This window comes from Cydia pomonella, chromosome 6, assembly GCF_033807575.1.
Source record: "Cydia pomonella isolate Wapato2018A chromosome 6, ilCydPomo1, whole genome shotgun sequence".
Taxonomy (NCBI): Eukaryota; Metazoa; Arthropoda; class Insecta; order Lepidoptera; family Tortricidae; genus Cydia; species Cydia pomonella.
Window position 1 is genome coordinate 480,532 of NC_084708.1, and position 22,172 is coordinate 502,703.

At 43.6% G+C, this 22,172-nt stretch overlaps 1 protein-coding gene across 1 annotated transcript in view; it reads right to left on the reverse strand.

The window, feature by feature from the left end:
• The window catches only part of LOC133518638 (protein pigeon), a 40,562-nt gene extending 19,029 nt beyond the window's left edge, over positions 1–21,533 (reverse strand). Inside the window, exons 1-11 of the mRNA XM_061852321.1 lie at positions 21,318–21,533; positions 20,722–21,144; positions 19,301–19,440; positions 18,206–18,334; positions 17,504–17,668; positions 9,887–10,067; positions 9,219–9,367; positions 6,910–7,056; positions 6,510–6,689; positions 5,566–5,766; positions 4,673–4,849 (exon numbers count right to left, since the gene is read on the reverse strand). Coding sequence (XP_061708305.1) covers positions 4,673–4,849; positions 5,566–5,766; positions 6,510–6,689; positions 6,910–7,056; positions 9,219–9,367; positions 9,887–10,067; positions 17,504–17,668; positions 18,206–18,334; positions 19,301–19,440; positions 20,722–21,144; positions 21,318–21,378 — 1,953 coding nt within the window. The 5' untranslated portion in view covers positions 21,379–21,533. The remainder of the gene's footprint in view (positions 1–4,672; positions 4,850–5,565; positions 5,767–6,509; positions 6,690–6,909; positions 7,057–9,218; positions 9,368–9,886; positions 10,068–17,503; positions 17,669–18,205; positions 18,335–19,300; positions 19,441–20,721; positions 21,145–21,317) is intronic.
• Positions 21,534–22,172: the final 639 nt, after the last annotated feature.

The window sequence follows — 22,172 nt, forward strand, 5'->3', positions numbered from 1 at the left end:
AACTACCTGAATTACCCGTTGGAACACCCTTTGGATGAAGTAAGGAATGGTGTTTTTTCTGACATACTCTGCAACTGGTGGCTTTTTGGCAAAATCTAACACCGTGATTACTACCTAAGCAGTTATAACAAATTCTATTATTGGTTACGAACTCGTGCCTCTTCTCATATTCCTGGTTAGCAAATTTCTTACAAAAGCATAATTTATGGTCCTCACCACAAAATTCACAACTTAATTTTACTATGGTGGTCGCATGCAAGACCTTTGTGTGACCTTTATTATTGGTAGCCTTTGAACTGACTGGTGTTGCCTTGTATACATTTTTCGGTTCAATGAATTCCAAAGCTCGATATCTATTCGTTAAAAACGTTTGAAATTCTTTAAACGTCGGCAACGCATCCGCCGACACATTAGTTGCAACATTCAGCTCCCACTGTTTTCTGGATTCGGCATCCAATTTAAGTGAAAGTAAATGAATCACAATTAGGTCCCAAGACGATACATCTATACCCAAATTTTGTAATGCGTTCAAACAATCGGAAGACGTGTCCATCAACTCTTTTAAGCAACCTGCTGACTCAGTCGTAATATTCCGTTGACTAAGCAGACGTTTCAAAATGCAATTCGAAATATATTTTTTATTGCTATAGCGCTCCTCCAATTGTTTCCAACATTGCGCGTAATTTGCGTCCGACACAGGTGTGTGCCGAATCAATTGCTCAGCTTCCCCGGCCAAATAACCCTTAAGATATTGCAGCCTTTGTACATTATCTAACTCCGTGTTATTGTGTATCAATGACACAAACAAATCCCGAAAAGTGGGCCACTCTGTATATTTCCCTGAAAATGTGGGAATGCTAATCTTAGGTAATTTGACCAAAGAAGACCTTTTATTTACATTTTCATTTGCACTCACATTTATCTTACTTACATTAGACTGGAACTTAGTTAAAATGCATTTCAAATCACACTTGTATGTCATATACTGATCTTCTGTTGATTCATACATATCGTCGGTTGTATACTTCAAAGTACTTAGTAACGAAGCATCAGCTGTATGCAGTAGCTCTTTATGACCCTGCCTAAAATCATTCCACAGCTGTTCCAATGCCTCGAGCTTACTTTCAACATAATATTCAGTTATACGCTCCTTAGGGGACTTTTTAAAATTACTTCTCGCCTTAGTTATACGAGTTGACAAATCAATTTGAAAATTTACCAAAGATTCCATGTTGAAACAAACTAAATAAATCTATAAAATCTCCAACGTTTCTAAATTATAATTACAAGAACTATTTCATGCACAAACTAAATTAATTTAACACAAGTGTAAACTTGACACTTAGAAAATTCAAATTCTTCTCGAAGTAAAATTTGTAAAAAATTACAAGTGTTTAAAATATCGGCCTAAATCCGACATGGATTCCCCGTACCTTCGTTTTTTTACTAAATATTCTAAGTCCTTAAACTAATGAAGCTAAATATTACAAGTTAATTTTTATTCTAAATCTGCACCAAGTCCAGCACTCCTTAGTTATAAGGTTGAAAATGTCTAACTTTCTTGATGAACTTCCACTGATCTTTAAAGTTTTGAACTTCTTTGAAATAAGGTTGAATTTCGCGTACTCAATAATATAAATGTACTCACGGTTTGCACTTTTCACTTAAATCAACTTTCCACCTTGATCTGTTGTGACGCGCTGCTTACGCCCCTCTCCGCTGTCCTCCTCTCCTGGCAACACACCTCCTAGTGTATTCCGCTTGGCTCTCGCTAGATGGCGCCACCGTCGCTGTTGCTCTGCCAGCCAAATCGATCCCTCCGAACAGCAATCCACTGCTACTATGGGGTCGATGCGAAGAGTAGCTCTGCTCACACGCACTGCACTACAAACACCGTATCCGACTCGATGGACCATGAACAAGGTTGTACCAAGGGTCCTTTTCGAAATTAAAGCCGTTTGAACTTTAAACAACTATAATTATCTCCCAAACAAGTCTCACAAACAATATATAAAAATACACACTTGATGTTCTAAGGCAAACAGTCGTTAGCTAGTTTGAGCAGGTGACAGCGCCATCTCTCGGTGCATTTGGAAGCTAACCACCACGATATGTGTGATTAAAGTTATGAATTGGACACATTGCATTATCTAAACATCTATTATAAGCTCTTTATGGTGTGTTCAGGAACAGCATGTTACGACCGCCATTGCATAAAAAGGTTTTGCGCCAAGTACATGACAATGGTTTGGAAATTTTAAATTTAACCGGTTTCTGAGCTGAATATAATCATTAAAAGCCTGCTGCACCGGCAGCAGACGCAGGCAGAGTAAGAGTCAAAATAATAATAGTGTAAACAGACGCAACCTTAGAATAGGCAACTCACCGCGGCAGTGACGTGCTCCTGCCTGCTGGCCGTGCACACGTCCAGCTCCACGAAGGGCAGCGCGTCGTGCGCGGCCGCCGAGGCGCGGCGCGGCGCCGCCGGCGCGACCCTAGAGCAGGCAACTCACCGCGGCAGTGACGTGCTCCTGCCTGCTGGCCGTGCACACGTCCAGCTCCACGAAGGGCAGCGCGTCGTGCGCGGCCGCCGAGGCGCGGCGCGGCGCCGCCGGCGCGACCCTAGAGCAGGCAACTCACCGCGGCAGTGACGTGCTCCTGCCTGCTGGCCGTGCACACGTCCAGCTCCACGAAGGGCAGCGCGATGTGCGCGGCCGCCGAGGCGCGGCGCGGCGCCGCCGGCGCGACCCTAGAGCAGGCAACTCACCGCGGCAGTGACGTGCTCCTGCCTGCTGGCCGTGCACACGTCCAGCTCCACGAAGGGCAGCGCGTCGTGCGCGGCCGCCGAGGCGCGGCGCGGCGCCGCCGGCGCGACCCTAGAGCAGGCAACTCACCGCGGCAGTGACGTGCTCCTGCCTGCTGGCCGTGCACACGTCCAGCTCCACGAAGGGCAGCGCGTCGTGCGCGGCCGCCGAGGCGCGGCGCGGCGCCGCCGGCGCGACCCTAGAGCAGGCAACTCACCGCGGCAGTGACGTGCTCCTGCCTGCTGGCCGTGCACACGTCCAGCTCCACGAAGGGCAGCGCGTCGTGCGCGGCCGCCGAGGCGCGGCGCGGCGCCGCCGGCGCGACCCTAGAGCAGGCAACTCACCGCGGCAGTGACGTGCTCCTGCCTGCTGGCCGTGCACACGTCCAGCTCCACGAAGGGCAGCGCGTCGTGCGCGGCCGCCGAGGCGCGGCGCGGCGCCGCCGGCGCGACCCTAGAGCAGGCAACTCACCGCGGCAGTGACGTGCTCCTGCCTGCTGGCCGTGCACACGTCCAGCTCCACGAAGGGCAGCGCGTCGTGCGCGGCCGCCGAGGCGCGGCGCGGCGCCGCCGGCGCGACCCTAGAGCAGGCAACTCACCGCGGCAGTGACGTGCTCCTGCCTGCTGGCCGTGCACACGTCCAGCTCCACGAAGGGCAGCGCGTCGTGCGCGGCCGCCGAGGCGCGGCGCGGCGCCGCCGGCGCGACCCTAGAGCAGGCAACTCACCGCGGCAGTGACGTGCTCCTGCCTGCTGGCCGTGCACACGTCCAGCTCCACGAAGGGCAGCGCGTCGTGCGCGGCCGCCGAGGCGCGGCGCGGCGCCGCCGGCGCGACCCTAGAGCAGGCAACTCACCGCGGCAGTGACGTGCTCCTGCCTGCTGGCCGTGCACACGTCCAGCTCCACGAAGGGCAGCGCGTCGTGCGCGGCCGCCGAGGCGCGGCGCGGCGCCGCCGGCGCGACCCTAGAGCAGGCAACTCACCGCGGCAGTGACGTGCTCCTGCCTGCTGGCCGTGCACACGTCCAGCTCCACGAAGGGCAGCGCGTCGTGCGCGGCCGCCGAGGCGCGGCGCGGCGCCGCCGGCGCGACCCTAGAGCAGGCAACTCACCGCGGCAGTGACGTGCTCCTGCCTGCTGGCCGTGCACACGTCCAGCTCCACGAAGGGCAGCGCGTCGTGCGCGGCCGCCGAGGCGCGGCGCGGCGCCGCCGGCGCGACCCTAGAGCAGGCAACTCACCGCGGCAGTGACGTGCTCCTGCCTGCTGGCCGTGCACACGTCCAGCTCCACGAAGGGCAGCGCGTCGTGCGCGGCCGCCGAGGCGCGGCGCGGCGCCGCCGGCGCGACCCTAGAGCAGGCAACTCACCGCGGCAGTGACGTGCTCCTGCCTGCTGGCCGTGCACACGTCCAGCTCCACGAAGGGCAGCGCGTCGTGCGCGGCCGCCGAGGCGCGGCGCGGCGCCGCCGGCGCGACCCTAGAGCAGGCAACTCACCGCGGCAGTGACGTGCTCCTGCCTGCTGGCCGTGCACACGTCCAGCTCCACGAAGGGCAGCGCGTCGTGCGCGGCCGCCGAGGCGCGGCGCGGCGCCGCCGGCGCGACCCTAGAGCAGGCAACTCACCGCGGCAGTGACGTGCTCCTGCCTGCTGGCCGTGCACACGTCCAGCTCCACGAAGGGCAGCGCGTCGTGCGCGGCCGCCGAGGCGCGGCGCGGCGCCGCCGGCGCGACCCTAGAGCAGGCAACTCACCGCGGCAGTGACGTGCTCCTGCCTGCTGGCCGTGCACACGTCCAGCTCCACGAAGGGCAGCGCGTCGTGCGCGGCCGCCGAGGCGCGGCGCGGCGCCGCCGGCGCGACCCTAGAGCAGGCAACTCACCGCGGCAGTGACGTGCTCCTGCCTGCTGGCCGTGCACACGTCCAGCTCCACGAAGGGCAGCGCGTCGTGCGCGGCCGCCGAGGCGCGGCGCGGCGCCGCCAGCGCGCCCAGCGCGCCCAGCCCTCCGCCCGGCGCCAGCGGCGACAGCGGGGTGCTGCCGCGGGACAGCGCTTCCGGCTAGAAGTCAAATATAATATAATAAATAAATAAATATTATAGGACATTATTACACAAATTGACTAAGTCCCACAGTAAGCTCAATAAGGCTTGTGTTGAGGGTACTTAGACAACGATATATATAATATATAAATATTTATAAATACTTAAATACATAGAAAACACCCATGACTCAGGAACAAATATCCATGCTCATCACACGAATAAATGCCCTTACCAGGATTTGAACCCGGGACCATCGGCTTCGTAGGCAAGGTCACTACCCACTAGGCCAGATCGGTCATCATCAATACGATACAAGATTCATTGTTCTACACCTAAACAAGAAAATTTGTACAGCAAGAAACAAAACATAAGTAGAGGTAAACAACAGGCGGTCTTATCGGTAAAGCAGACCTCTTCCAGACAACCTTGTTAAAATAATTTTAAATACTTTATTTTTATTCGGCAAATCATTTTTTTTGTCAGAAAAAGAACAGAAATTCAAATTTTCAATAAGGGACACCCCCTTCGCATGTAAATTATTCAAATTTGGCTTGAATGGCTTGCCAGACGATAATGGCATATGTCAAAAATTGTATAGGTAATACCACTGATATTTTAAATGAAATATTAATTTGCCATAATTTTAAATATGCAACATTTACCGATTGTGTAGGTCAAAAGACATCAACGCGCCTTTACCCAAACGGACGTTATTTTCTGAGAACGCTCACTTGGTAGCAATGCATGGTCATGGCCAGCCGCCTGCCGACGGCGCGCGGCTGCGCGCGCGGCGGCGCGGGCGCGGCCAGGCGGCGCCACAGCCGCGTCCACGCGTCCTCGCTGAACGGGCACACGCGCTGCCGCGGCGCCAGCACCACGCTGGCTCCGCACCACAGCTGCTCGAGGCTCACGCTTACGCACACGTCGCGGACCTGTCACCGAAATGCGCTGTCAATACCTAAAGCGCGCACACTGTCTATTTGTATCGGAGTAAATGGGATAGCACTGTCGCATGTTACTGGGCCTGGGCGAGGGAATAATAAGAAAAATATTTAAATAAAAAAAAGTGGATTATTACTATTATTAGTGTAATATTTTACTCAATAGCGGTTTAGATATAAATGTTTTGAAATTTGTGATTTTAATTGCAGACCCATAAGTCAAAACAATAAAGACATAGAACCGTTTAATTGTGATTTTAAGACCAATCTTTGCAATTATTTTCTATCGAGCCGATTTCGTTCAATCATGTATCGAGTACAACCACGGTCTTTGAAATATAATTAATATGAATATATATTTTTCTTACTTGACTAAAACAAATAGTCTTTCTTAAAAAACTGTTTAAGTAACATCAATTTCAAGGACATTGGGTGTTGACAGCCTCTTAAACACTATAGGGAGCGTGCATGAACTGTAGGAGGTGTGATGTTTTTTGTTCCGATGTAGCCCACAAGATGGCAGAACCTACTATGCACAAGAAAACACGTGACGTGTAAATGTGCATGTTTATGGTTCCGATTCAGGCCACAAGATGGCAGACCCTCCAACGCGCACGGTCCCTATTATAATCGAACTAAGGCGAAGTCATAGTAATATTTAATTTATTTATTTTATTTTATGGTAACTTCAATAAAAAATTGTGTGTGTGTGTGTGACAATGATGGCACGTTACCCTAACGTCATTGAGCTCGGTCTGCAGCACGCTGGGTAGGTAGTCCAACAGTGGGACAGCGGAGGCGGGCAGCGAGCGCCTTGTCAGAGAGAATGCGCTCGCAATGAGATACTCTTGCATTACTCGGACGAAAACGTCGCCGTCTTTTGGACGCTGGTTTAGACACAACCAGGATATCAGCTGCAATTAAATATTTTAAAACACTTAAACACTTTAAAGAGCAATGAAAACGGGTCTTTCATGCGAAGACAGTAATGGCACATTATAAAGCCGGGTTAGATATTTGTTCACTTTTCAAACATTATGACAAGCCTTTTCAATACTAAATAAAACCAGCAAAATAAAAGAACCTTTCATTTTAGAAAACACAGTATTTTATTTCAAACAATTAGTAACAAACCTCTTCAGCGAGCTCTGTGTTACCGTCGTGCTCCACTAGATAGTGCACGATGGCTATCTTGTTCTCAGCAACAGTGTTTTTGAACGCCGACACGAGATCTTTCTCGGATATGCTCAGTGTTACGACATCTAGCGTAGAGAGATCAACCTGATTAACAAAAACAAAGAATGTATCTATTATTTATATTTATATAACTTTAATTCTTTGGCTACTAAAATAAAGGCATTTTTTGTGTAAATCTTTATTTAAGTGTGTGTCTTTATGTATTTAAGTAGTTTATAATTAATTTATGTGTATTAGGACTCAATTCTTTCAATAACAATTTCTTTTAGTTTTAAACTCATCGCCTACAATATTTTCTGCTTTGCCCTAAGGTTGACTGGTAGAGAATGCCTCATGGCATTAAGTTCGCCTTTTGTACATTAAGTTTTTCTTTTGTGCAATAAAGTTTTAAATAAATAAATAAATAAATGTCTATATAAAACGTTTTTTTTTTGTTTTGAGTGTAGTTTTATGCAATTGTTGCACGGCGAGTGGTCTGGGCCGATGTCTACAAGGGGCAAGTGCACGTACCATGGCGTGCGGCCCCCAGCCGAGCAGCGGGGCCAGTGCGCCCCCCGCTTCATCACAAGGCAGCACTATATGGTTGCACGGCGAGTGGTCTGGGCTGATGTCTACAAGGGGCAAGTGCACGTACCATGGCGTGCGGCCCCCAGCCGAGCAGCGGGGCCAGTGCGCCCCCCGCTTCATCACAAGGCAGCACTATATGGTTGCACGGCGAGTGGTCTGGGCTGATGTCTACAAGGGGGAAGTGCACGTACCATGGCGTGCGGCCCCCAGCCGAGCAGCGGGGCCAGTGCGCCCCCCGCTTCATCACAAGGCAGCACTATATGGTTGCACGGCGAGTGGTCTGGGCTGATGTCTACAAGGGGGAAGTGCACGTACCATGGCGTGCGGCCCCCAGCCGAGCAGCGGGGCCAGTGCGCCCCCCGCTTCATCACAAGGCAGCACTATATGGTTGCAGGGCGAGTGGTCTGGGCTGATGTCTACAAGGGGCAAGTGCACGTACCATGGCGTGCGGCCCCCAGCCGAGCAGCGGGGCCAGTGCGCCCCCCGCTTCATCACAAGGCAGCACTATATGGTTGCACGGCGAGTGGTCTGGGCTGATGTCTACAAGGGGGAAGTGCACGTACCATGGCGTGCGGCCCCCCGCCGAGCAGCGGGGCCAGTGCGCCCCCCGCTTCATCACAAGGCAGCACTATATGGTTGCACGGCGAGTGGTCTGGGCTGATGTCTACAAGGGGGAAGTGCACGTACCATGGCGTGCGGCCCCCAGCCGAGCAGCGGGGCCAGTGCGCCCCCCGCTTCATCACAAGGCAGCACTATATGGTTGCACGGCGAGTGGTCTGGGCTGATGTCTACAAGGGGGAAGTGCACGTACCATGGCGTGCGGCCCCCCGCCGAGCAGCGGGGCCAGTGCGCCCCCCGCTTCATCACAAGGCAGCACTATATGGTTGCACGGCGAGTGGTCTGGGCTGATGTCTACAAGGGGGAAGTGCACGTACCATGGCGTGCGGCCCCCAGCCGAGCAGCGGGGCCAGTGCGCCCCCCGCTTCATCACAAGGCAGCACTATATGGTTGCACGGCGAGTGGTCTGGGCCGATGTCTACAAGGGGCAAAGGCACGTACCATGGCGTGCGGCCCCCAGCCGAGCAGCGGGGCCAGTGCGCCCCCCGCTTCATCACAAGGCAGCACTATATGGTTGCACGGCGAGTGGTCTGGGCCGATGTCTACAAGGGGCAAGTGCACGTACCATGGCGTGCGGCCCCCAGCCGAGCAGCGGGGCCAGTGCGCCCCGCGCTTCATCACAAGGCAGCACTATATGGTTGCACGGCGAGTGGTCTGGGCTGATGTCTACAAGGGGGAAGTGCACGTACCATGGCGTGCGGCCCCCAGCCGAGCAGCGGGGCCAGTGCACCCCCCGCTTCATCACAAGGCAGCACTATATGGTTGCACGGCGAGTGGTCTGGGCTGATGTCTACAAGGGGGAAGTGCACGTACCATGGCGTGCGGCCCCCAGCCGAGCAGCGGGGCCAGTGCGCCCCCCGCTTCATCACAAGGCAGCACTATATGGTTGCACGGCGAGTGGTCTGGGCTGATGTCTACAAGGGGGAAGTGCACGTACCATGGCGTGCGGCCCCCAGCCGAGCAGCGGGGCCAGTGCACCCCCCGCTTCATCACAAGGCAGCACTATATGGTTGCACGGCGAGTGGTCTGGGCTGATGTCTACAAGGGGGAAGTGCACGTACCATGGCGTGCGGCCCCCAGCCGAGCAGCGGGGCCAGTGCACCCCCCGCTTCATCACAAGGCAGCACTATATGGTTGCACGGCGAGTGGTCTGGGCTGATGTCGATGAGGTGGGTGAAGAGGTTCGGTATGTGGACTAGAAGGTGGTCCTCTGTGCAACAAGTGGTGTGATTAGATTCTTTAGTGAGGCGCCACATAGGGAAACTGATTCAACTGTCCTATAAAAAAGTATTTGAACCTGGAGGGCGATTCGAACTTTGCAATCTATTCTGTCCTATCAGCCAGGCGACAATAGTAGTTTCTTAGAAGAACTTTTGTGTACCAAGTTATATAATCGCGCTTGGTAGATAGCTTATTGTGGAAAGGGCTTAACTACCTAAAATACATGTGTACTTAATTTAAATGCTATAAAACCAGGATTTAAAGTGACCCAGTTGACCGTAACCATGGAAATGAATGACAAGAAAAAGTTGATTCACCCATATGATGGTTACAGTTTGAGCAGAAAACCGTGGATTTTCTTACACCTGCGACGAAGGCGTAGGTTAATTTTGCTTCCACGATATTCGTGGAAGAAACCATCCTTTGATACCTATGGAAATGTCCTACGTGAGAACTTGACTCGAAGGCGAAGCGGCGCGAACTTAACCAGTTCCTGAAATATCTTTACCATTATACAGGGTGTGGGACGGTCTCAGGGCCTTAGCTAGCGTCCAAGGCAGATCTGGCAGCACACTGTGTATGACACATCCATGTTGCAGTACTGTCACGGAGTAGGCGAAGTTGACTCCTGAGTCTTTGAGGTCCGCGCTGTCTTCGAGCACCAGGGAGGTCGTGGAGTCGTCGAGGGGCTGGAATATGAGAATTGTTAGAATTATGTAAACTAAAGCAAGATTTTAGCGCGTGCACTTATTTTTCACCCCCGACGTAAAAAGAGCTCTGTGTGGCTGGTGTTATACGTTTGACGCCAATGTCTGTCTATGTCCTAGCTCTCAAACGGATGGACCGGTTTAAAGCGAGTTTCCTTGCGGTGGTTCTTAGCTTGTTTGATAGAAATCGATCCAGCAGTTTGGCACAGGCACATCATTTTGTAAAGCTGATACTCTTAGCTTTACAAAATGATGTGCCTAAGGCATTTTTGGCATAAAATGGTTTAAAATCTTATAATCATAACTGAAAGTCATTTAAAATTTTAATTTTATTTGTGAATAGGGAATATTACGCGAAACTCTGCGTAGGGGGCGCCACTACAACAAACCCTCATAATCTGAGGGTCTACCGCGAAACAGGGGCACAGTATGTATAAGTTACTCTATGGTTTACGATAGGTGCTAGTGCTGCAGTCTGGTGGCAGAACATTGCAGTAATACCCCCTATTTTTTATAAATATATTATATTGTATTGTAATAATATTAAATTTCACATTGTATCCGACGATCACTATACGATAAGTAATTGCTTATGTATCCTTTTACATTAACTTTGAACATTGTATTGAGAGATAGATAATTGATGATCAAACGAACTTCTTGAAGTGAAGTTCGATCGATATTATATGAGTCACTTCATTTGAAGATATAATTTTATATTAACCATGTAGTTTCCCTATTGTACAGATAGCATCGCACACATTTAAGAGTAACTATTTTGATTAAAACTGTGAAAACCAATTTCCGCCCACTTCCGCTTACTGGTTACCTGCGTGCGGCGACCGCTGCGCTCTTCATTATTTTTAGAGAAGGCAGGAACCAAAACTTATATCGGGGCTCTAGGGTGGGTGGGACCTTATATTATATCTTCAAATGAAGTGACTCATATAATATCGATCGAACTTCACTTCAAGAAGTTCGTTTGATCATCAATTATATTTCGTCACTTCATTTTTCAGATATAATTTTATATTAACCATGTAGATGTTTAGAGATATAAGTTTTGGTTGAAATAAGCCGAAAGCTTTGGCTGTCTGAGTATCTGGTTTAAGTTAAGACGTTCCTCCTAACTAGCACATGGACGCCGGGACGTCCCAAAGAGAGAGAAAAAACTTCCCAATTTATATGCCATGCCAATGACCGCAGGATTTTATTTTATTTACTGTACGTTACGTAGACACCGTACTAACATTAGAAATATATTATTAAAAAACATCATAGTGAGACACTAAAAACATATATCTATCTTAGTCCGAAGTAAAATAAGTCATTCGGGTGAAAATTATTTGTTAATGTTAACCATGGTGATAAACCGAAATATTTAGTATTTTTATTTATTTTTTATTTATCTGAACTACTGTATTTGCAGTTAGGCCGTTACTCATATAAAGTATCCTTGGTATGTGATATTCATATTATAGTTTAATGTTTCAAATTATTAGATTATAAGTTAATCGCCATCTATATATGGCTAGAATTTATTTATTTTCAGGTGCTAAAGATTTATTTTGATCAGAATTTATTTATTTTCAATTTCTAGAGATTTATTTTCATCAGTTGTATTAAGTTAGTGTCCCAAATATACCATATTTTGATGTTTCGAGTTATATTATTTAAAATCGTATTTCAGTCGTTTAACTTTAACCAATTGTATAATAAAAGAAAACGATCTGATGATCCTTTTTTATGAAAACACATGATACTATTTTAATTGACTGCTAAAGAAATCCAGAAGTATGGTAAATGAAACTGAACCAAAATTAAATCAATGCTTTAGCGAACAACTGTGTAATGGGTTGTGTTTTAAGCCATCAAGTAATTGAAGTTATTATCACTGTATCGAACGCAGAGTAGCCCACCTGCGTAGACTGCAGACCAAGTTCAGGACATAATATGTGTACACAAGTATACTGTGGCAATTGAGTTATGAAGCCTTGTTTAAAAGCATAAAGAAAGTTTAGGTATGTAGGTTCAAAATAAAAAGTACATATTAGGTATGTACACATGATACATATATATATGTATATATATATATATATATATATATATATATATATATATATATATATATATATATATATATATATATATATATATTTTAATACACCTTTTAGGATATCAAAACAAAGCCTAATAATCCCGTTTCAATTTGTTGTTCACAATGAAACATAATTCACTAAGATTCTATACACTTTGTGGTCTACTTTACATTCAGTTTAATTCGATTTCAAAAAGTAGAATTAATTCATAAAACGTCCATTTATGAATGTATGAAAGTTCACTAGCGGTCCTTGTCCGCGATACGGAATTAAAGAAGACAGGCGGTACTACTATTGATATCAACTTCAGACTCGTCTAAGAGTAATAATAACTAAAATAAGACGTAATTTATGTCAACGATACAACCCAGCGTTACCTCCAGACAGGGTAGGATACGTTGTATTCATTGAGTAGATGGCGACAATGAGAAAATTCAGTTATTAGGCTCATGCACACGCATGTCGGCTTATTGCAGCTCCTGCTGAACGAATAGTGACACAACGAGTCTTTGTAGATACAAAGACTCACGCGGCCTAGCGCGTTTTAAGATTTTTAATTTAAAAATAATAGTTTTTTATTTTATTTTCTCCAAAACGTGTCTAACGTCATTAAAATGCATTAAAATCTCTGATCTATTCAAGAAGAAATATATTTTGGATTTTATCAAATGCAAAAATCCATCATGTTCTTGAAATATAAGAAATATATGAACGTGCATAAATCCATATGCTTTCGGTTAAGATATGAAAAAATAAATTTATAAGGCTACTATAACTACTACTCAACTTTCGAAGTTATTTCTTATATAACATTATAATTTACCCAAATTGAAATGTTTATTATTGCGCTCATATTGCATATAATAAATAGGGCAAGGGCCAAGGCCCATTAATGACATCGGAATATATTTATAAATTAATTTTATATACCTAATGTATATTCGAGCTACTCGTATTACGGTGCTAAGTTAATAATAACCAGTTAAACCTGAGTAGGTAAAGTCAGCGTACAACATAGGTACATGATCAGTAATTAGCTTAATAAACATATGTACATGACTCCATGTGACAAGTCTTTTCATTCGAATAAAGATAAATAAGATGACCTTTTTTCTTTTATTAAATATTAATGACAGCATGACACGATTGACCATATTTGCACAAATATCGGTGCTGTAGCTGCTATTCTCTCAGCGCAAACTAAACTAGCACAGCAATCAACCATGATAACAATCCATAGTTTTTCACGTATTAAGCATCAAATCTCAAATGCCCTCTATTTTTATTTTATCCAAATATTCGCTCTGTCGGTAACGAAAGACATAGACGTAATGTTGTATATTTTTATAATGTATAAAAAATACACTTATAGAATAACTGGCATAATAAAATAAAAAAATGTATTGCTACTGTGGTTGTATTGCGAGTTTAGAAAACAAAACAAATATTATATTTAGTGATTCGGTCTTAATTTTATGAACGACTATATTAATTATACAGTAGTATAATTAGATTACAGATACTAAATGTATATGTACATATATTTCAAACTTAGCAAAAACATATTGCATAACCGTTTTGCGTGTTTTAAGTCTAGTGAACGTATTGCATAGTACCATCGCAATGGCTGAAAGAGTACCGCGACAGACACATGAGAGTTGAACCATACATTTATTTATTTATTTTATACGATTTCTATTACCTAATTCATTATTTAGTTATTTAAGTAGTAATCTGAGGGGTAATCCTTTAAAGGATAATCAGAGGGTAATCGTCTTGTTGTTTTAATACAATTAAATAAATATATGAATAGGTATTTACCTAGTTACTGATTATTTACAACCATAAAAATAAACACTCAATGTCTGTGAGAGATGCGAACAAAATATCTTAATATGAGCAACTCGCCAAAATGAAGAGAAAACCATATTCTGATTAACTCAGATGGATGGTACTCTAGTGGTGCTTGACACTGAGCTCTTGCAAATTGTTCTAGTAAATTGTGATGAAAAAACTCGTCTTCCTCTAATTCAATTGAAGTAAGTGTACTTATTATAATTCAATGATTCAATTGAATTAATTATCCGGTATAACTTTAAGAAAAAATCTAATTTTCACACAGATAATAAGTACTTACTGGCATCGCCAATAAGCGACCATGACAATTACTCATTTATATCAAGTTTTGTTATATCTTATTTTGAGAAATAAAGATTCTTAAAACTGATATTATAAATAGGTATATTTTGATATAAGTATTCATTTGGTTGACTCTTTTTTATGCGATTTAATATAGGAGTAAACCAAAGTTGCCCATAACATTATTGACGTACGTAGCCATATTTTTATAGTTCGATTTATGAATGTTTCTGCATATCATAATGATTTAAAAATCGACACCAAAAAGTATGCACTGTTAGGGCACCACTATACATATTAACAAGATATTTTATCAAGATTAAGTTTAGAAATTGCTTTCAAATCCATTACAGGTCTTTTATGACATATAAGAGTTTAAATATTGTATGTCAGAAATAATATACTTTAAATAATACTGTGACGTGATGTAGGTACACGTAGCAATTCCCACTTTTAGAGGCAAGTTATACCTACCCAATGTATTAATATTATATTTATGTGGGTAGTGTAGTATAAAAACAATGTACTATTGTGTTAAATACAACATTTGTGAGTCGCTTGTTGATTTACATTCAACCTATGGGCGGGGATTCATACTTCTTTTTTCATTTAATACCGTACTATGGGTTAGGTGTGAGTAAAATTTGGATATATTTTAAGTGTTGGGCCGTCTAAAACCAAATAAAAAGAAAGCCTCCCTCGGCTTTATAACACAACATTATTCCCATTTTTAAGGCAATAAATTTCCCACAAAATATATGGGTATTATGAAAAATGCACCAATATGAATGTCTAGGCCCTTTGTTTCGTTGTGCGTTGTGCATTATCCGATCCTTTGGTTCACGACCAATCGCCGCGCCGGGCGAAATCGGTGTTCGAAATACGAACAGACTTTCCTTCGTGTTGGTTCACGACCAACCCCCAGGATGATTTTTTATGCCTTTGTTTCGTTGTGCGTTATCCGATCTTATACCTTCGTGTTGGTTCACGACCAACCCCCGGGCGAAATCGGTGTTCGAAATACGAACAGACTTTCCTTCGTGTTGGTTCACGACCAACCTCCAGGATGATTTTTTCCATCGTGTTAGTTCTCGACTAACCTCCAGGATGTATGTATGTCCTTCAAGTTGAAGGATTGCACAACGATTTTAAAAACAAATATATGTATATTGCACAACGAATTCAATGAAATCTCACAGCTAACACCATAGTAGGCAACGAAGATCGTTATAAAAAATGTGGTCTTGTGCCGAAGTGTTCGGCAACTAGACCGAGGTGTGGACGCTACCACGCACAAATAAAGAATGAAGAGCGCAGCGGTCGCCGCACGCAGGTAACCAGTAAGCGGAAGTGGGCGGAAATTGGTTTTCACAGTTTTAATCAAAATAGTTACTCTTAAATGTGTGCGATGCTATCTGTACAATAGGGAAACTACATGGTTAATATAAAATTATATCTGAAAAATGAAGTGACGAAATATAAACTAAACTAAACTATTAGTCGGGTTTTTAAAATGAGATCTTGAACAAACACATCGACGGAACTCTAGAAATATCACAGACAAAAGATAAAGTGATAACGTTATTTATTTGTTAAAGATTCCTTCTATTTCGATGTAATTTGGCTCATCAGGATAGCGGGGACGAATATTCTATGCTGATTTTCTAATCAAATAAAAATGCTAATATGATTTACAAAAATCCATTTCTTTCGTCTATTTCGCTTACACAGCTTCGAAAACTATCACACACAGGGTTCTCTAAGGTCGTACGCACTGGCCTTTTGCAACGAACGTTGTCCGGCCCAGCTGGGTTTCTGGCAAGAGTCTTTTCAGCTAAGGCTATGTTTAACAAACCAGCGGAAAAAAATTCATCAATTCGATTTCGACACCCCAGGGGGCCCGTTTATAGAAAACACCAATCCAAATTTTAATAATGGCAACATAAACACTAGTACAATGGTGCTCTGAACAATTTTTAGGGTTCCGTAGCCAAATGGCAAAAAACGGAACCCTTATAGATTCGTCATGTCCGTCTGTCTGTCCGATTCTGTCACAGCCACTTTTTTCCGAAACTATAAGAGCTGTACTGTTCAAACTTAGTAAGTGGATGTATTCTATGAACCGCATTAAGATTTTCACACAAAAATAGAAAAAAAACAATAAATTTTGGGGGTTCCCCATACTTAGAACTGAAACTCAAAAAATCTTTTTTCATCAAACCCATACGTGTGGGGTATCTATGGATAGGTCTTCAAAAATGATATTGAGGTTTCTAATATCATTTTTTTCTAAAATGAATAGTTTGCGCGAGAGACACTTCCAAAGTGGTAAAATGTGTGTCCCCCCCCCCCCCCCCCCCCCGTAACTTCTAAAATAAATAACAGAATGAAAAATCTAAAAAAAATATATGATATACATTGCCATGTAAACTTCCACCGAAAATTGGTTTGAACGAGATCTAGTAAGTAGGTACCACACACACACAGGGTGTTCATCCCCACATCCTATAACCTAAACGGTCGCTTACTGTGCAGTTAAAGAGGAATTTCCTCCCGCGGATGTTCCGGCTGTGGAATGAGCTCCCTGCCGAGGTTTTCCCGAGGGGCTATAGTATGGGGCTCTTCAACAAAGGAGTGTACAGGTTTTTAAAGGATCGGCAACGCGCATGTAACACCTCTGGAGTTGCAGGCGTCCATAGATTACGTTGACTGCTTACTATCAGGCGGACCGATTGCTTGTTTGCCACCGACGTGGTATATAAAAAAAATTGGCTAGGTCACTTAATCATATTGCTTCTCTGAACTGATCTCGCCAGAGCGCAGACTGTAGAAGCAGTCCAGTGTAGTAAATAAAGTCTAGTCACGGACAGGTCCTGGAATTTTTCCAGGCTACCTTAAGTTACAGAAAGCTAAGCTTTTATCTATTTTTCAATTTGGTCACTCTATATTATTTTGTGTCTTTTTCCTTCTTGTCTGTTACCTTTTGTGATTTTTCTCAATTGATGGTCTCATCGGAAGATCAGCGCTGGAAGCCACCAGCAACATGCTGAGATGAGGCCATTTCGTGGCACTTTATACTTCCTTTGTTTTTGTTATATCATGTAATTTAATGTGTCTTGTTTGTGTCTACAAATAAAAATTATTCTATTCTAAGTATACAGCAAAAAAAAACACACATACCTTATACAGATAATGATGCATGACGCACAGTACTCCTTTCGACCGGCAAGCTATACTCAAGTCTAGAGAACAGTCGTGGATGCGGAGAGGCACGGGGTCGTCCTCATAGGCGCCGCAGGCCGACGACGACGCGTGGAGGTGGGGGAGAGAAAGTGGGATATTCAGCTGGAAAAAAAAATGATATTATTCTCTGCGACCTTCGAGACAAATCTGCGATAAATTGGACACGAAAAATTTGTAGGCCTCAGTCTAAATAGTACCGGTAATATTAATATACCCCTGGGTTTTGGATGCGGGAATAGCCGGGTCCACACAGAGTGAGCATACGCGCGAGGCAATTTCCTCACGCACAAAACGAGGCACGTCTACACTGACCGTTTTGTGCGTGAGGAGATTGCGTCGTGCGTATGCTCGCTCTGTGTGGACCCGGCTAATAATATACACTAGTCAAAAAAATAGGTAAAATCCATGTAAAAACTACATCAATGTAAAAACTGAAAATATTGTAACATTTCTAAGAACATTTGGAGCTTACCTATGTGTATGTTAAGTTTGGTACCTATTATACAATAAAGTTATAAATACACGAAAATATTCCCAAAAATCTTCATCAAGTTGTAAACATAAAATTTCATCAAATAATCATATATTTTTATCAATTTGAGTGAGTTAAAATCGACCGTTCGCCGTGATGATACATACCACGGTCTCGTGAGGAAGATCAGCATGGAATTGCAGAGCGGACAGTGTCGGAGAGACGTCGCACGGAGACTTGACTTCTTCTTCGGCGAAGCTCTGAGCGGGCGCGCGGTAGTGGATGTAGTACAGCACCTGGATATGATTCAAAGTAAACGTTTCATCATCATATCAGCCCTTTATCGCCCATTGCTGAGCATAGGCCTCTCTTCTAGTACGCCACTTGTCCCGGTCCTGAGCTAATCCTACCTAGAAGTGAGCCGCAATCTTCCAAATGTCGTCCACCCAACAAGCCAACGGACGCCAGGGGCTTCTTTCATCCGAAAGCAGCTACCACTCCGTTAGCATTTTCGTCCACCTGCCATCACTCTGCCTAGCAATATTTCCCGTCCAACTCCATTTTAGTTTAGTAATGACGCAACCCAGGTCTTGCACTTGGTGTGGCGACGGACCTCAACATTCCTGACTCCATCTTGAAGCTTGATATCGAGCATGGTGCGCTCCATGGCTTTCTGTGCTACTCGGATTTTATGCACAGCCTTCTTGGTGAGCGTCCATGTCTCGGTATGTGTCCTGTCCACCATATAGGTCATGGTGGACAGGACACATTGATTGAAGAGGCGAGTTTTCAGGCATTGTGGCATGTTAGCAGGTTTCAGGATGACCGCTAATTTATTAAATGCCGCCCAACCCAGCTGGATTCTCCTAAAGGTTTTCTTCTGCTGGTGTGTTTTCTATCGTTTTTTAAACGTTTAAAGAAATATAACCTCGCTATAAAGCCACTAGCTTCTTCCGCGGCTAGCTTCGTTGTGAACTGACGCCGTACTTGTGGTTGGACATGAAACTAATTTTTTTCGACGATAACATTTGATGGTGTTGTTTCCATCACACTTCCTAGTAAAATATCTTACCACGGAAGTTATGGATGTTATAACTCTCGACTTCCGAGGGAGTTATAAGTTTTGTTTTTCACAATCCAAAATGTAGGCGTTTGTCTTTTAGTACACCTGCATGAAATAAAATCTTTTTCGAGTATAATGAAAAAGATAGAAAATTACTTGTACATAAATACGAGTAAGATAAATGGGCCTTGCGACTTGCCTGGTTGGTGGCGTCCCACTGCGCCCACGAGAACACCTTCACTACAGTCTCGGGCTCCGTGTACACGCCGTCGAAGCCCCAGCGCTCGCTGCCGTCCTCACACTCGTTCAAGAACAAAGGGCTCCGGTATACTTTGATATCTGAAGAAATAATAGTATGGTTACACACTTTAATTGATCCATTTCGGGTTCAAGCTAATTTGGATGTCAATACTGTCCAATGTAAAGTAAATAGTAAACCCTAATTGGCTCAACAATTAAAGTCCGTGGCTGAATGAATGAATTTATTTATTTGCAAGAGACATGGTAATACAGATGTTAATTAATATTCAATAAGTAGAGGTGCGCTCATATCTAGGCTAACAATACCGGCATGCAGACAATCTGTCCCTAAGTCTTATTTATTGCACCAATAAAAAGTTACAAAGGGAAGGCAATGAAGGCCTAGAATATAGTAAAATAGTTTGTAGTTTAAAAGCAAAAACAAATAAACCTTTTAAAACCCATAAAATGATAGAAAGATTAAACTTCATTGAATTTCAAATTGTCCTGGTAAGGAAAAAAATTTAATTATCCTCAAACGACAGTTGAATAAGAAAAAGAGTGAAAAGTTTTGTGTTGTTCCCAACCTACATTGCATCTGCAAAGGGTTTAATGAAATAAAGTTTTTTTTTTGAAGATTATCTTGACATTCACCAATGTAGCTGTTTGAGACTTTTAGTAAACACAAATCAAGTAATCTTTAAAAACGTCATTAAGCGTTAAGGCAAAACATTTACGGTAAGTATATGACGACATTGGCGGATAACCAGCTATCCGATATCGATAAGTATCTTGTCAGCAATAGACAGTCTTGAACATACCTATAAAATTGTTTACCACAAATGATTTGTGCTTAACTAATGTAATTTATGTGTGGGAAATATTCTTCAAGGTAATTAATGTTAAGTGACATGCAATTATCTAATTAACAACATTTAAATTATTACAGAATACAAAAGCAAGTTTCTATTGTTTGTCTTTCAATAGACGTGTATTTTATACAAAAAATGATGCAAGCTTGAGCATAAGATAATAAATTATACAAATGTTAACTTGCCTACAAATAATCAATAAAATTCTCACATTCTAATCATATAATTCTAATAGAATGAATATATGAGATGCAAACATACACATTTAGATGACAACAATTATGGGAAAATAATCTTAAACTCATCTAATGTAAAAAAAATGCAAGAAGTGCATATACAATTTTTATTGTGACACTAACAAATGTTATTAATTACACATAGTTTTATTGCTTTATTGGTTTCATAAAACTTTGTATTATAGTATAATGTTGGTTGGTAAATAAACATTAACTAAAAAAAATTGGCAGAAAGGTCAAAACATCTCAAGAATAAAACAAAGAATACTTACATTCCAAATGCTTAAATAGCAAGAATCTATCGTTCCTTATTCCAGGACTATACTTATTGCTTTTTCCATATACATATTGCACCATAATCTGCTTTGTAGATCCTTCCTCAATCTCCTGCGGAGCTCTATCCTTGTCCGGCAGGAGACATATCAAATATGGACAGTACAGGGGCTCCTTTATCTCAGAATCTTCAGTAGGCAGTTGTTTCACGGAATAAACGATCAGGCTGTGACTCGCGTTGACTGAAGCCTGAATAATGTTAAGTTTCTCCTCAAATGTGTGTAGAATGGCTAGAGATTTCGTTTTGTTGGTGTAGACACCAATGTTTAGCACTTCTTTGTCGTCCTTTGTCGAGACCCATGAGAGCACTTGCGAACCGTCTTCCTCTTGCCCGAGCAAGCGCCATTCTCGTGCGGTCACTTCTGAAAATATTAGCATTCAAAGAGATAACAGATTGTGTGTTTGAAACAGTATTAAAGCTTAATGCATGTTATTGGTTTTTTCTTTAAAGGATATATAGAAGATCTGAGCACATTAGACCTGCACAAGACAATGAATATAAGAAGTAACAAGCTGTTTTATGCATCTTACAAACCTTCTTCACTTTGGCCTTGCAAAACACCGCAAAGTTTCACAGCGATATTTTGAACAGACATTTTACTTCACTATCAACAAAAACAACACCTGTAATTCACATAACAACGCAATTTTACTATATCGCCACGTTATCAATAGTATAAATGCACACCCTTATTGACTTTTCTCGCTCAATTTTCTATCAGCTGGCGCCCAGCTGTAGTTCAGAATGACATTAGCCGATTCAGGGCTACCAATACCGCATAACAAAGCACAGCTGCCAAGCCGTGGAGCTTGATGCGTCATTCAACCAATCAGAGCCTAGCATCAGAGTGTCGATGTCGTTCCATTTCAGAGCAGCAATTTCGTTTTGATGTGGTAAAAACTACAATCAGTAAAACAAGTTTAACTAATTGTTGAACTATTTAAGCATATAAATTATACCAATGTAAAATTTGACCAATTTAAAATTTGATTAATGAAAATTTTAGAAATTATCTGTTTTTTTTCATATGTATTCAGTAAATTTAACCAAATTTAATAATTTTACTAAAGTTTTCAATATCTAACATTATCCATTTAGTTAAAAGCTAACTAAAGACGGATACACTATTTTATTTTATCTAACACGATACATTCGTTGAACGGAACGCAAAGCCAAGCTGACGTCCGTTTTGAGAAGAAACAAACCTGAAGTTGGCCGTTAGTTGTCCTGCAGGGGTACCAGGGTTTACCGCGACATTTTCGCGCGGAAAGCCGGGCGTTATTGAGCCGTGAAAACTGAAAAGTAACATGTAAATTTTGAAAATTAGCATAAGTGTATCGTTTTAGTTCATATATAGTGATATACACAAAGTTTGTGCAAAGAAAACTC